At 35.2% G+C, this 17,278-nt stretch overlaps 1 protein-coding gene across 3 annotated transcripts in view; it reads right to left on the bottom strand.

The window, feature by feature from the left end:
• INVS (inversin) overlaps nt 1–17,278 on the bottom strand; it is a 223,837-nt gene that overhangs the window by 195,116 nt on the left and 11,443 nt on the right. For 2 of the 3 annotated variants that reach the window (XM_005605658.4, XM_070250816.1), the window contains exon 3: nt 12,025–12,191. The exons of the other annotated variant lie outside the window; for it this stretch is intronic. In XM_005605658.4, the coding sequence (XP_005605715.2) occupies nt 12,025–12,191 (167 nt within the window). The remainder of the gene's footprint in view (nt 1–12,024; nt 12,192–17,278) is intronic. 3 annotated transcript variants of the gene reach the window in all.

Below are 17,278 nucleotides of genomic sequence, written 5' to 3'. Positions count from 1 at the left end.
GAGTGCTTAACAGCCTAGGCCAGGAACCATTCTTGATTCCGCTCTCCCTTATCCCACCTATAAACAATGGTCATCTACTTCTAGATATTGTACCATTTTTTAATAATTTTTTTTATTGAGGTAAAACATATATACAATAAAGTGCATAAATCTCAAGTATACAGACTGATAAATTTTTATGTAATCAATACACAGATCAAGATATAGAGGATTTCCAGCACCCCGAAAGCTTCCTCATGCCCCTTTTCAGTCAATATCTTGAGTAACCACAAATCTGATTTGAATTACCACACAGTTTTGCCTGTTCTTCAAATTCATATAAATAGCATACGTGTCTGACTTGTTTTGCTCAACATGACGTCTACGAAATTCATTCACGTGGTTGAATGTATCAGTAGTTCATTCTTTTTTATTGTAGTATTCCACCACAGGAATATACCACAATTTATTTACCCATTTGCCTGTTGATAGGTATTTGGGTTGTTTGTGCTATTAATGTTTGCTATTACAAATAAAGCTATCACGTACATTCTCGTACACGCCTTTTGGTAGAACGAGGCACGTGTTTCTCTTAGGCATCACCAGAGCTGGAGCGTGAATTGTGGTGATACAGTGCGCGCGTGTGTGTGTTTAGCTTTAGTAGACTCAGTTTTCCAGTGCAGATGTACCCCGTTTACGTTCTTACCAAAAATGTTTGAGTTCCAGTTGTTCCATATCCTCACCATCAATTGATGTTATCAGACTTTTTCCTTTCAGATATTCAAATGGTTGTGCAGTATCTCATTGGAGCTTTAATTTGCATTTCCCTAATTAGTAATGATGTTGAGCACCTTTTCATGAATCTTTTGGGCATCTATATATACTCTTTTGTGAACTAGGGCTACACATTTCACTATGAATAAATCTTGAAAACATAATGCTACGTTAAAAAAACAAGTTGGGGAATGACAGTAAAGTATAATACCATTTATATAAAGATTTTAAACATGGAAAATAATATTGTTTATGGGTGTATACACATAAACTAAAGGTAGAAAAATGTGCACGAGAATTGAAACCACCAATTAAGGTAGACTGAGGAGGCAGAAAAAGAGGGGAATGGCATTTTGGAAGACAGAAAACTTTTAAGTGTGTCTATACTGTTTTATCTCATTAAAAAAAAATCTGAAGCAAAAATGAAAAATGTTCAGTTTTATCTCTTCTGGGTATTAGGTAGTTGAATGTTGTTTATATTATTCTTTATTCTTAATCTATAAGTTTAAAATAATTTAAAAAATAAGACAAAGAACATTCAGGTACATGCAAAGGCAAACAGAATGAGGAATAATGAAGAGAAGAGAATTGAAAGGATTGCCTCAATTTCCTCATCTAATCACGAATTGAAACAGAAGATCCAGCAGGGCCTTTCTATCTCAGACACCTACTGATTCCTAAAGAGTAATTTGATGTTTACACCTATATTGGCAGTATGACTAACACCAATAATATTGACAACCTATAGTCTTAGGGAGTTTATTTCTCCACCAAGCAAAATGCTTTACATCAAAGGACTCATCATTCCTATACAGCAGATAGAGAAAAATATTATCGCATTTTATAGATGAAGAAGTTAAGGCATACAAGAGTGATATTCGTTGAGAAATTAAGCTCATAGAGTCTTGTAAAATCCTATGTACAAAATTATGAGGGGGTGGAGTGGATAATGAGAAGAAATAAATATAGCCATTGATTTAAACTTCAACAGTTTTGAAGACCATATTATTCATAATAAATTTATCTGATGTCCACATTTATTGATTGATTCTTTCCTTCATTCATGTATTCATTAAATATTAATTGAGTCTTTATTAAATGACAGGAGCTGTGCTAAGAGTGAAACTAAAAAGTCAAATAAGACATGGCCTCTGCCTTCAACTAGCATTAGTCAGGGTGAAACACAGATCCGTGACATCTGCGGTTCACAGCGGCAGGGAAGGAGCTATGGCAGAGGCAGTACGTGCATGAAGGGGAATATGGGAATACAGAGTTGAAGGGGACCGCGGAGCGGATTGTTTGGTGTGTTTGTGTGTAAGTGTGTAAGGAAACCTAATGCTGTTACCTGGTAGTAAGTTTTCCTGAAAAGTTTCCTTTAATTTTTGTAAATCATTAACATGGAAACAGCATATTTTGAAAATGGAAAATTAATATTCAGTTTTCATAGATGAATTGAGAATTCTGCTGTGAATTAAAAAAAAGAACACACACAATCACAACCTGAAGCTTCTTTAGTTTTTGTGTTTAACATGACATAATTTTTCAAAGTGGGTAGTCTTAATCTTCTTGAAGCCAAATTAATAACCTCCTGGAAGATTAAAAATGCATCACTATAAACATATAGTAAGAGTGCTAAAGCGTTTTTATCTTTATTAACAAATAAATGTATCTGTGGAAGTCAGAGAAATAGTAGCTTCCCTGAAGCAAAACATTTCTTACAATTAGATATCTTTTGTGAAAAGAAGAGATATGAGAAAGAAAAGATATGACTGATTGCTTTCTTGGATTAAACTGAAGATAGTAAATGAAAAACAAATTAGGTACAGATGTTCAGTATATTGAGATTAATTTTATTCTCATGGGGACCATTTCCTTAGCTGCTTGGACAAACAGCAATTTGTTTCCAGAGAAGTGAATATGTGTCAAAATAACTAAGCCAATCAACACAGTTCAATAAGTTTTTCCCGCATATGTATTTTGAAACTGGATAAATGTTTCTAATAAACAAAATGTCCAGCATTTATATTAATAATGACTTTCTATATAAGTAATATAAAATGTATTCATTCATTCAACCCAGACATGTCAGACACTGTGCTAGATTCTAGGCGATTCAAAAATAAACAAAACAAGGTTCTTGCCTGGAGCTCCAATCTACTGGGAAAGAGACAAGTAAGCAATAATTACAAGATAATGGGGCTCTAATGGAGACATGAACAAAATGCTATGGGAACATGAGTTTTTCCTACCAGTCAACCTAAGGAAAGATACATAATATAGTTCACTATCATAAAAAACCAAAAACATAATAAATAATATAGAGAATGGCTGATTTTCAGGTCAATAATAATAACAATGATTATTTACATGTTATGGCTTTTAATATTTTATAAATCACTCAGGTATTGTAAGGTAGATAGGCCAGCTTTAATTATCACTTAATATCTTTATCCATGAACTTTGTAAGCAACTTAAGAGCAGGAATCATGTCTTTTATCTTTGTATTCCTTCTTTCTTCTACTGCAGTACCTGTTACACAGTAACAGTTTTAACATATGTGGGATAAATGCATGCATGCACATACACATGAATATTGATGATTACATAGAGAGCACACTTCTAAGTTCACAGATAACAGAATTAAGTGGGATAGACAACACTTGAAAAGAATACTTGATATCCGATGTATCAGAGAGGTTCACTATACAAAAGGATAGGTCTACACAGTAGACATTTGGCAACTACTTATTAAATGAACAGTTCTGCCTCCACAATGTATCTGTTGGATCCAACTCCTCCTCTACATTGGCCTGAACTGTAACAGCTTTCTATGTACCTCCACTCTCTTCCTCTTCCAAAGTAGCTTTAGTTGCCATATCAGTCGCCCTAAAGTAATTTGATTGTGTAACTTTCATTTTCAAACTTCCTAGTTAGCTCTTTAGAATTCACAACCCTTCACTTGAAAAAAAAAATTAAAAAAATAAAAGCATAGGAAACGCATAATACAAAAGCCTTGTGCTGGCACACAGCAGATACTAAATGGCTAAAAATTAATAAGCTAGATTGTCCTGGGAAAATTAGTTTTTCAGAAGTTGTAAAATGGATCCCTACATAAAAAGCAATTTGTTGTGTATTAAAAGACATAAATCGGAAAGAAATACAGGATAATTTTAAAACAATCTCTGCTTAGCTCTTTAGTCCCCTAGTTGTTTATTCTGGGTTTCTTAGAGCCTCACCCTATACAAGCACAGTTTAGGAATCTGCTAATGATACACAAGGAATTTGTATCAAGATTTTGGGGGTCCTTCTCTACAGTTCCCTTCTCTCCAGGATTTTGTCTTTCAAGTTCCAGCCACTGTTAACTCCACTCTCCTGGGTTTCTCAGCCGGCTCAGACTGCCACTTCCTGCTAGGCTTGTATTCTTTTGCATTCCAATTTGGAAAATGCCTAAAGGAAAAAGCCAGGATGAACATGGAATTCATTTCACATGCTTCCCTTCTCAGAATGATTGCAGTTTCTTAGATCCTGACTATGCTGATTGTTCTCAATGCCTATATATTTTGTTCAGTTTTCATAGATGTTTTGGGCAGGTGGGTTATTCTAAAATAAATGATTATGGCCAGAACTTATAACTAGTCATGAAAGTCTCCTGTTTGTTGCTCATTTTTCTGATTTCTTCTTTTATATCTTTAAACATTCTACCAATAGCTATTTTAAATTGTGTTGCTAAGGAAGCCAATATCTGATGTTTTTGATAGAATGAATCTGTTTATCGTTCCTGCTGACTCGCATTCACGGTAGATTGCTTCCTTGTGTGTTTGGTGATCTTTCATTCGAGATCCCGTTTGGTCTATTTTCGTATGGGGGAGTCCTGGAAGTTTAAGGCGAAGACATTTTCTCTAAAGAGAATTTGTGTTTGTGTCTGTTCAGAGGCAGGGTGTGCTAGAGACATGGGACATATCATCTCCAACTCTCCTTTGAAAATTATTTCTAGATCCTTCACCATCTTATTCCTGCCTGATCTATACTATCTCTAATTTCTTAATAATGGTGCTTTTGTACGAAGCACAAACCAAATACAATACCCAGGTTTGATCTGGACAGGGCAGGGTACTAAAGAATCATTACCATACTTGTTCAGGAAACTCTCCCAGTGCTCGCATAGCCTAAAGAGACATTATTGCTTTTGGCAAATATGCAAGAGCAAACTGCAACACAGAGACGGGGGAAATGCAAAATTATCAGATAGATGAAAGAAAATGAACCTTGATAACTACGTTATCACTTACGTAAATCACAGTTCTATTTAATTCTGTTTATTCTTTGACACTGTAGAAAAGATCATAACTAAAAGTAAATACAGGAGATACAAAAACCAAAAGAAAACAACACGCTGCATCTGGTGAAGAGACCTCCAGCTAACATGTCTGGTTGTGAACACCCCTTCTCTCAACCTTTTCATATGATACCTTGACAAAAATGTCATATTCTTGGATCATCAACTTCAATCCTCATTGTTTTTTCTTCACATGATCCGTTAGATGTTAAGTTAGGGCCCTCCAACCTACATTTTCGAAATTGAGTTTTAAATCTAAATGCATCACAATGAAAAATCTGAAGCAGATCAAATTCTTAATATTGGGGATATTCCGAATCTGAAATGTTTACTTTTTTTGCGATAACAAGTTAAATGGAGTTAGCCTTCCTGAGTGAATAATTTAAAAGCTGCCAAGCCTAGGTGAAAGGTTATAAACATCTGAGCAGTAGTTAAAACTGAGATTGAAAATGAGAGAGATTTTTAAAAAATTACTATAATAAAAAGCAAATTCAAGAACAACAACTTTGGAAACATCCTGACAGACCTAACTGATAAGAGCATAGAACTAGCTTATTCAGTAGTATATCTTAATGTCAGTCTCTTTTTATACGTTCAACTAAATGAAAAGGTATTTTTCTAACCCCTCAATTAATCAGCTATATCTGGTTCACATTTTTCAATGAGAAAGAACTCTAATAGTTTCTGTAGGATCTAACTAATTTTCATTGCCTTTTATTCTAAAAATACGTAAGTCTAAAGTAACGAAAAGAAAAATACCAGGCACTGGAAATATATTTTATAGACCAAAATTTTATCATGGGAAAAATCATTTTCAGGAATAAAGAAGCTTCCCATTTTATTTATTATTATTATTACTTGGTTTTCAATCTTTTATTGTTAGAAACAATGCTGCAGTGAAGAACTTGGTGCATGTGTCATTTTATACATGTGCAAATATATCTGTGAGATAAATTCCCAAGAGTGGACTTGTACAAAGAGTATATGCATTTGAAATTTTGATAGATATTGACAAATTTTCCCTCAAAGATGTACTAATTTATACTCCCACCAGCAATAGGTGAGAGTCCACTTTCCTCCACCCTCTCACCAACAGTAGCAAATGTGTAGACGTTTGCTTAGCCATCTGTTCATATCCTTTGCTCATTTCTCTATTTTTTTCTTACCAGTTTCCAGGAGTTCTTTATCTATTAGCAAGACAGCCCTTTGCCTGATATGAATTACAAATATTTTTTCCCAGTTCTTCAGTCTCTTTAAAAAAAATTTTTTTTATTGAGTCCATAATAGTTTACATCAATGTGAGATTTCAGCTGTACATTATTTCTTGATCGTCACCACATAAGTGCTCCCCTTCACCCCCTGTGCCCACCCCCCAACCCCCTTCCCCTGGTAACCATCGAACTGTTTTCTTTGTCCATCCGTTTGTTCATATTCCCCATATGAGTAAAATCATCTGGTGTCTGTCTTTCTCAGTCTGGCTTATTTCACTTAGCATAATTCCCTCCAGGTCCATCCATGTTGTTGCAAATGGGGTGATTTTGTCTTTTTTATGGGCTGAGTAGTATTCCATTATATATATATATATATATATATATATATATATATATATATACACACACACACACACACACACACACACCACATCTTCTTTATCCAATCATCGTTCGATGGGCACTTGGATTGTTTCCATGTCTTGGCTATTGTGAATAGTGCTGCCATGAACATAGGGGTGCATATGTTACTTTGGATTGTTGATTTAAAGTTGTTTGGGTAAATACCAGTAGTGGGATAGTGGAAGATTATATGGTAGTTCTATTTTTAGTTTTTTGAGGAATCTCCATACTGTTTTCCATAGTGGCTGCACCAGTTTGCTTTCCCATCAGCAGTGTATGAGGGTTCCCTTCTCTCCACACCCTCTCCAACACTTATTATTTTTAGTCTTAGTGATTATAGGCATGATAACAGGTGTAAGGTTGTATCTTAGTGTAGTTTTGATTTGCATTTCCCTGATGATTACTGATGCTGAACTTCTTTTCCTGCATTTATTGGCCATCTGTATATCTTCTTTGGAAAAATGTCTGTTCACATCCTCTGCCCATCTTTTGATGGGTACGTTTGTTCTTTTACTGTTCAGTTGTCTGAGTTCCTTATATATTAGGGAGATTAACCCTTTGTCAGATATATGATTTGCAAATATTTTCTCCCAGTTGGTGTGTTGCCTCTTTGTTTTGATTCTAGTTTCTTTTGCCTTGCAGAAGCTCTTTAGCCTGATAAACTCCCACTTGTTTGTTTTTCCTTTTGTTTCCCTTGTCTGAGAAGACATGGTATTCAAAAAGATCCTTTTTAGTTTGATGTCAAAGAGTGTACTATTTATATTATCTTCCAGGAGTTTTCTGGTTTCAGGACTTATCTTCAAGTCTTTGATCCATTTTGAGTTTATTTTTGTTTATCGCGTGAGATAATGGTCTACCTTCATTCTTTTACATGTGGCTGTCCAGTTTTCCCAAGACCATTTATTGAAGAGATTATCTTTTCTCTATTGTATGTTCTTGGCACCTTTGTCAAAGATTAGCTGTCTGTAGATGTGCAGTTTTATTTCTGTGCTTTCAGTTCTGTTCCATTGATCTGTGTGCCTGTTTTTGTACCAGTACCATGGTGTTTTGATCACTATGGCTTTGTAGTACATTTTAAAGTCAGGGATTGTGATATCTCTAGCTTTGTTCTTTTTTCTCAGGATTGCCTTAGCAATTCAGGGTCTTTGGTTGCCCCATACGAATTTTAGGATTCTTTGTTCTATTTCCATGAAGATTGTCATTGGGATTCTGATTGGGACTGCATTGAATCTGTAGATTGCTTTTGGTAGTATGGACATTTTAACTATGTTTATTCTTCCAATCCATGTGCATGGAATCTCTTTCCATCTCTTTATGTCATTATCAATTTCTTTCAGTAATGACTTCTAGTTTTCATTGTATAAATCCTTCACCTCATTGGTTAAATTTATTCCTAGTTACTTTATTCTTTTAGCTGCGATTGTAAATGGAATTGTATACTTGAGTTCTCTTTCTGGAAGCTCATTATTAGAGTATAGAAAAGGAACTGATTTTTGTAAGTTGATTTTGTACCCTGCAACTTTACTATAGCTTTTAACTATTTCTTTTAGATTTCTGATGGATTCTTTGGGGCTTTCTATTTATAAGATCATGTCATCTGCAAACAGTGAGAGTTTCACTTCCTCACTCCCTATTTGGATTCCTTTTATTCCCTTCTCTTGCCTAATTGCTCTGGCCGAAACCTACAGTCCTATGTTGAATAAGAGTAGTGATAGTGGGCATTCTTGTCTTCTTCCTGTTCTCAGGGGGATGGTGTCAGTTTTTGCCCATTGAGTATGATGTTGGCTATGGGTTTGTCATATAGGGCCTTTATTATGTTTAGGTAATTTCCTTATATCCCCATTTTGTTATGAGTTTTTATCATAAATGACTGTTGGATCTTGTCAAATGTTTTCTCTGCATCTACTGAAGTGATCATGTGGTTTTTATTCCTCAATTTTTTTGATGTGGTGTATCATGTTGATTGATTTGCAGATATTGAACCATCCTTGTGTCCCTGGTATGAATCCCACTTGATCATGATGCATGATCCTTTTGATGTATTGCTGAATTCAGGTTGCCAAAATTTTGTTGAGGATTTTTGCATCTATGTTCATCAGCGATACTGGCCTGTAGTTTTCCTTTTTTGTGTTGTCCTTGTCAGGCTTTGGTATCAGAGTTATGTTGGCCTCGTAGAATATGTTAGGAAGCATTCCATCTTCCCTAATTTTTTGGAATAGCTTGAGAAAGATAGGTATTAAATCCTCTCTGAAAGTTTGGTAGAATTCCCCAGGGAATCCATCTCGTCCTGGGGTTTTATTCTTTGGGATGCTTTTGATTGCTGTTTCAATCTCTTTCCTTTTGATTGGTCTATTCAGATTGTCTGTTTCTTCTTGATTCAGCTTTGGGGGGTTGTAAGAGTCTAAGAATTTATCCATTTCCTCGAGATTATCCATTTTGTTGGCATATAGTTTTTCATAGTATTCTCTTATAATCAGTTGTATTTCTGTGATGTCTGTTGTTATTTCTCCTCTTTCATTTCTGATTTTGTTTATCTGAGCTTTCTCTCTTTTTTTCTTTGTAAGTCTGGCTAGGAGTTTGTCAATTTTATTTATCTTCTCAAAGAACCAGCTCTTTGTTTCATTGATCCTTTTTACTGTCTTTTTTGTTTCAACAGCATTTATTTCTGCTCTGATTTTTATTATTTCTCTCCCCCTGCTGACTTTGGGCTTTGTTTGTTCTTCTTTTTCTAATTCAGTTAGGTGTAATTTGAGATTGCTTATTTGGGATTTTTCTTGTTTGTTAAGGTGTACCTGTTTTGCAATGAATTTCCCTCTTAATATGGCTTTTGCCGCATCCCATATGAGTTGGTATGGTATGTTATCATTTTCATTTGTCTCCAGATATTTTTTGATTTCTTCTTTAATTTCTTCAATGATCCATTGCTTGTTCAACAGCATCTTGTTTAGTCTCCACATCTTTGTCCCTTTCTCAGCTTTTTTCTTGTAATTAATTTCTAACTTTATAGCATTGTGATCAGAAAAGATGCTTGTTATTATCTTCTTAGATCTTCTTAAATTTATTGAGGCTTGCCTTGTTTCTCAACATACGGTCTATCCTTGAGAACGTTCTGTGCGCTCTTGAGAAGAATGTGTTTTCTGCTGTTTTGGGATGAAGTGTTCTATATATGTCTATTAAGTCGAACTGGTTTAGCTTTTCATTGCATTCCACTGTTTCCTTGTTGATTTTCTGTTTGGATGATCTATCCATTGATATGAGCGGAGTGTCAACATCCTCTACTATTACTGTGTTATTATTAATATCTTCTTTTAGGTTTGTTAATAGTTGCTTTATGAACTTTGGTGCTCCTGTGTTGGATGCATAGATATTTATAAATGTTATTTCTTCTTGATGGAGTGTCCCTTTGATCATTATATACTGCCCCTCTTTGTCTCTCTTTACTTGTCCTATCTTGAAGTCTACTTTGTCTGATATAAGTATTGCGACACCTGCTTTATTTTGTTTGCCATTAGCTTGGAGTATTGTCTTCCATCCCTTCACTTTGAGCCTGTGTTTGTCATTGGAGCTGAGATGTGTTTCCTGGAGGCAGCATATTGTTCAGTCTTAGTTCTTTGGACACACTTTCTGCTCCATTCTCCTTCTCTTCTCCTTCTTGAATACTTATAATTCTTATGCTGCATTTCCTAATTGAGTTGGATATTTCTCGAAGACTTTCTTCATTTCTTTTTAGTCTTAGTTCTCTCTCCTCTATCTGGAGAATTTCAACATGTCTATCTTGAATTGTGGTGATATGTTCCTCTATGATGTTCACTTGAGCATTTAGGGAATACGTATTTTGTTTTATCTCTTCCATCGTGTCTTTCATCTCTAATATTTCTGATTGATTCTTACTTTATAGTTTCAGTCTCTTTTGTTAAGTACCTCCTCAACTCGTTAAATTGTTTCTCTATGTTCTCTCTTACCTCTTTGAGTTTTTTGATGATAGCTATTTTGAATTCATTGTCATTTCGATTACATATTTCTGTGTCCTCAGGACTGAATTCTGGGTACTTGTTGTTTTCTCTCTGGTCTGGAGATTTGATATAGTGTTTGATATTGCTATAGGGGGTGGGTCGGATCTTACGCATCCTGATATTATTTGCTTGCAGTTACCACCTATTGTCACTGGGTGGGGGGTTCAAGAGCAGCATATTCTGAGCCTTCTGCCTTCAGCTGAGATGCCAGACAGTGGAATGGGAGGGGGCAGCTAGAGGGAGGGGTGCTTTCTCCTGTGTGCTCTCTGGGCTTTCTTGTTCTGCTTTTGCTGATCTCCTGGGCTGTTGGCTTGAGGAAGTCACCCCCCCCCCCCGCCTCCGCAAAAGCTCTCACCCCAGTAGAGGTCTTCCCTCTAGGCCACATGGGACCTCAGAGGTCCTTGATGTTCCCGCAAACGAACATCCCCTCCCCTCTTCCTTCCCTCATGGAGCCTCCCACGGTCGCAGATTGCAGTCTTTAGGGGAGGGAGTGAAGTTCTCTCTTACCCCATTGCAGCTTCTCTGAGGGGGGCTCCAGCCTCTCCACCCTCCATCGTATGGCCGCATGTCTCTCTGACATTTTTGTGTTGTGTTAGGATGTCCTCTGTTGGAGTATGGATGCCCCTTTTCATTGTATGTTGGAGGGGAGAGAATCCTGGGCAAGTTCACTCTGCCATGATGCTGCCCATTTTACTTTTTTGATATGTTTAATCTTAAAAGTCCGAGTTCTTGATAATGCCTTTAAAAACTTGAAATCATTGATACTGGCAATATAATTTTAAATTTTTTAAAAGTTGAAAATACATTCATAAAATCAAGTTCTTTTATGCCCCTTAAGGCCACATATTTTAAGAGAAACTACAACTTTTATTGTAAAAGTAATAGTCATAAAGGAAAAAATATTAAGCAGTGAAAATACAAAAACTTATATATAGTCTCAATATTTAAACCCAACCACTACTAATATGTTAGTGTTTTTTCTTTTTGGTGTTTGCTCTTTCCTCATGTACAAATTGATTTGTAATATAGTTTAATCATACTGTACATATATTTTGATTGCATCTCCTCGACTTAAGCTTATATCATAAAGTAAATTCCATTGTTCAAGGAACTTGGATAAGTTAATTCAGCCACTGATGGTCATCTGTGCTTTACTCTCTACAGTTTAAAGACTGTTTTTAGAGAAAACATATGAAACTAAGAGTCACATGCTTGTGATTTCTTTATCATCTGTCTATTGCACAGTCCCATTAATCAACTAACAAATATCACATAAAAGGTTTACTCTCAAAGTGATTTTACTTCTCACCTTTTGAGCTGCAAGATGGAGGGCTGTTCTCTGGCTATGGTCAGTTTTATTAACATTTGCTCCTGCCTTCAGGAGAGCATCTGCACAATCCAGTCTGTCGGCCAACACACAATACATAAGTGGTGTTCTTCCAAATTGATCTTCTTTGTCTTTAAGGGAAGAGTTTCCTATGTGTACAAGAAACAGATAGCAACACTTGATAATTGTTGTTGTTACTACTAATATAACTAGGAGCTGTGATTACTAAGTGTTTATTATCAAGTACTGTGCTAAATGTGTTAAATATATTGTCTTATTTTTACTTACCCTATGAGGTAGATATTTACCACCCCATATTACAGGAAACTGAGATTCAGAGATGTTAAGTAACCAGTTTACATTCACACTGAAAGTAGGCGGTGGGGCTAGAATTCAAACTGATTTTCTTAACTACTACGTTATGCTGAATGAACATTTTGAGATATGGAGCTGGTTATTTTCCTCCCTCACTCCTTTCTTTTGTCAACAAATACTTATTTAGTGCAGATCATACACTAGGCATTGTAGTATGTTTTTATGAGAGATACAAAAGTGAATCATGATTGACTTCTCATTTTAGACAACATGGAGCAATTGCATACTACCCTGATCTTCCTGCTAATTACAACTAAAAACTCCAGGCAAAATACATGAAACATGGAGAAAAGAAGACAGACTGGCTAGGGACTATGGGACTCAGGGAACAACCTGATGGTGAGGTCCCTGAAAAAAAAAATTTTTTTTTTGCCTCCTATATAGAGCTAGCCTGCAGTAGCCCACAACCAGAAACACCAATGAGCACAGATATGAAGTTCCCCAAGAGGCCCTCTCTCTCCAGTCAAAACATTGAGAAGAGCATAGCCCTGCAGGAGTTAACTCTTTTGACTATACCGACTCTACTCCAAGCACACACAACAAAAGAAACTGCACCTCTCTTCTCCGCCATTGGGTACTGCAGACTGTGCAGAAGAGCCCTGTGAACCATCACACTCTGAATTAAGCAAAGGATTGCAATGAGGTGGTACCTTACTCATTCCTAACTAGAGTGGGGGAGGATTACAGAGAGGAGGAAGCTAGAGAAAGCAATTCTCTAACTTGGTGCATGGAATCATGGACAACTCTGGGTAGCCCATGTGTGAAACTGACCAAAATCAAAATAGCAAAGCTTTGAGAATTGAACTATGGGTAGAATACTACCCAGGTTCTAAATTGGCCTGGGTAGCAAGGAAATGGGGCAAACCAGAAGTGCATACAAGAGCTCTGAAAACTAACTTGACATTTGAATCACCATCCACAAAACTGGAACAAAATGTTCATCCTAAACTTAAACAGATTGTCAGTCTACTAAAATAAGAGATTTAAATAGAATTTAGAGTCTCATAACATAATACACAAAATGTCCAAGAGATAATCCAAAATTACTAGACAAACCAAGAGTCAGGAAAATATTAAACAAGAAAAGACAATCAATAGGCACAAACACTGTGATGATACAGATAGTAGAATTATCTGACAAGGATTTTAAAGCAATTATCATAAAGATAATCTGACAAGTAATTATTAACACTCTCAAGACAAATGGAAAAATACAAAGTGTTAAGCAAAGAAAGAGAAAATGTAAAGATGAACCAAAAGAAAATTTTAGAATAATAAACACTTAATAAATAAGTAAATAACCAAAATAAAAACCTCACTGAATAGCCTCAATAGCAAAATGGAGATGACAGAAGAATCACTCAGCTTGATGATAGACCAATATAAAGTATTCAATCTGAACAACTGAAAGAATACATAGAAACAAAAAGAACAATAAGGACAATAACAAAGGATCTACCATTCATATCATCAGAGTCCCAGAAAAAGAGGAAAAAGAATGAAGGGCTGAACACATATGCGAAGGAATAATGGCTAGAAATGGTCCAATTTGGTGCAAAACACAAACCTACAGATTTAAGAAGCTGAGCAAAGCTCAAACAGAACAAACCCAAAGAAATCTATGCTGAGTCAATCATAATCAAATTTCTGAAAACCAAAGATAAAGAGAAAAATCATGAAAGCTGCCAGAGAGAAACAACATATTATCTATAATACATACATGAGAATTCGAATGACAGTGTATTTCACATAAGAAACTATGGAGGCCAGAAAGCAATGACACATTTTTCAAGTTTTGGGGGAGGTGGAGAGGAGATCTGTCAACTCCAAATTTTATATCCAATGCTTGCCTAGGGCTGGGGATGGGGACGTGTTTGAGGGGACATAGTTAAACGGTATAGAGTTTCTTTTTGGGGTAATGAAATTATTCTAAAATCAATTGTGGTGATGTTTGCACAACTCTGTGAATATACAAAAACCATCGAATTGTACACTTTATGTTGGTGAATTGCATGGTATATATGTATGGTAAATCTCAGTAAAGTTGTTACAAAAGCCCCACTACATATAAATTAAAGTGAAATATAAAAACATTCAAGAAATGCAGAGAAAGACAGGAAAGGGAAAAAAGAGGAATGAAAAACAGAGGGAACAAACAGTAAACACATAATAAAATGGAAATCTTAAATCCTAACATCAATAATTACATTAAAGGTAAATGTTATAAACACACCAATAAAAAGACAGAGATGGATAAAAAAAGAGGACCCAACTATATGCTGACATAAAAAACTCACTTGAAATATAATGACATAAGTAGGTTAAAAGTAAAAGAATGAGCACAAATATACCATATACTTTTGATTGGTAAACACTAATCAAAAGAAAGCTGGAGTGACTATATTAATATCTGATAAAGTAGACTTCAGAGCAAAGATAATTACCAGTGTCAAATAGAAAAGGGTCAGTTCACCAAAATACATGACAATCCTAAATGTGTATGTACCAAACCACAGAGCTTCAAAATACATGTAGCAAAAACTGATAGAATTGAAAGAAACACTTGAAAAATTCACAATTATAGTTGGTAACTTCAACTTTCCCCTGTCAATAATTGTTTGAACCCAAGAATAAAAATCAGCAAGGATAGAGAACAACTGAATACCACCATAAAGCAGTAGGATATAAATGATATTCATTGAACATGTCACCCAGCAACAGTCTTTTAAAACATCCATAGGATATTCACCAAAATAGACCATATATTGAGTCATAATACAAATGTTAACAGATTTAAAGAAGTGAAGTCATACACAGTATGTTCTCTGACAATATGTAATTAAACTAGAAGTCAATAATAGGAAGATAATGGGAAATCATTGAATATTTGAGAATTAAGCAACACATATGCAATCCGTGGATTAAAGAGACAATCTCAAGGGAAGCTGAAAATCATTAAATGAATGAAAACAAAAATACTGTTGTAAGGTTCCTACCCTACACATGAGGGGGGCTTAGAAGGAAATATACAGCATTGAGTACATGTCTTAGAATAGAAGAATAGTTTCAAATTAATGATCTATGCTTCTCCCTTAGGACACTAAAAAGAGAAGAGCATATTTAACCCGAAACAAGCAGAGAAAGTACATAATAAAGATAAGAGCAATGAAATTAAAATCAGAAAAACACTAGAGAAAAAAATCAATGAAGCTAAACGTTGGTTCCCAGAAAATATCAATAAAATTGATAAATCTCTAATCAGATTGATCATTAAAAACAGAGCAGATAGAAATTTCTAACATCAGGAATGAAAGTGGGAACATCACTACAGAGCCTGCAGACATTAAAAGGAAAATATGGGAATATTACAACCAATTTCATTCTCATAAATCCACAATTTAAGTTAAACGGCAAAAAAATAGCCACATAGATCAATAGGACAGAATTGAGAGTACAGAAACAGACTCATATATATGATCAATTGATTTTTGACACAGCTGCAAAGGCAAACCAACGGACAGTCTCTTAAACAAATGGTGCTAGAAAAAGTGGACATCCATATGCAAAACCAAAAAACAAATAAACCAAAAACTCACAACCTATACTTTTCACCACATGCAAAAGTTATCTCAATCAAAAACTGAAATGTAAAACCTCTATAACTATACAAAACTTTTAAAACAAACAAATGTGAAAATCTCTTTAACTTTGGGTTAGGCAGAGATTTCTTAGATATGATACCAGAGAACAATTCATAAAAAAATTGATAAAATCGATTTCATCCAAATTATAAACTCTATTTGAAAGACACTGTTAAGAAAATAAAAAGACAAGCCACAAAATGGGAGAAAATATTTGCAAAACACCTATCTATAAAGCCTTCTATCCAGAATAAAGAACTATTACAAGTAAATAGTTAAATGATAAGGAAATTAAAATATTTGAACAGGCATTTCACCACATAAACATATGAAAAGATGCTTAACATCATTAATACATAGGGAAGTGAAAATTCAAACCACAATGTGATGCCATTACACTTCTATTAGAATGGTTAAAACCAAACCAAAACTAAAAACAAACCTGACAATACCAAATGCTGCTAAGGATGTAGGACAACTAGAACTCTCAGACATCACTGGTAAGAATACAACATGGTATAGCCACTACGGAAAACTGTCAGTTTCTTATAAAGTTAAACATACACTTACTATATGGCCCAATAATCTCTCTCCTAGGTGTTTTACTCAGGAGAAATAAAAGCACGAAAGCTTATGTTCACATAAAAACCTGTATTTGGATGTTTATGGAAGCTTCATTCACAATTGCCAAAAACTGGAAACATCTCAGTTGTCCTTCAACTGGAAAATGACAATAGAGACTGCATACATCCATACAATGGACTACTGCTCAGCAATAAAAAGGAATGAAGTACTGATACACTCAACAACATGGAAAAATCTCAAATGCGTTACGCTAAGTAAAGAACTCAGTCACAAAGGGTACGTACTGTGCGGTGCATTTACATAGCATTCTGGAACAGGTGTAAGTACAGAGAAATCAGACCGGTGCTTACCGGGGGCTGGGATGTGGGGAGGGACTGATTATAAAGGGACATGGGGAAATTTGGGGTGTGATGGAATTGTTCTATATCTTGATTGCGGTGGCGATTACAGGATTAGATATTTGTCAAAATTAAATAACTGCACACTAAAAGGGGTGAAACGTACAGTATTTACTGTATTAGACCTCAATAAACTTTACTTAAAAACAGTAACAACAACAGATACCCATGGCTCCAGCCATCCACTTGAAATGAAAAAATTTTGCTCCTTTCATCACAGATAGTGACAAGGTAGTC

This window comes from Equus caballus, chromosome 25, assembly GCF_041296265.1.
Source record: "Equus caballus isolate H_3958 breed thoroughbred chromosome 25, TB-T2T, whole genome shotgun sequence".
Taxonomy (NCBI): Eukaryota; Metazoa; Chordata; class Mammalia; order Perissodactyla; family Equidae; genus Equus; species Equus caballus.
This window is presented reverse-complemented; position numbering and strand designations above follow the sequence as displayed.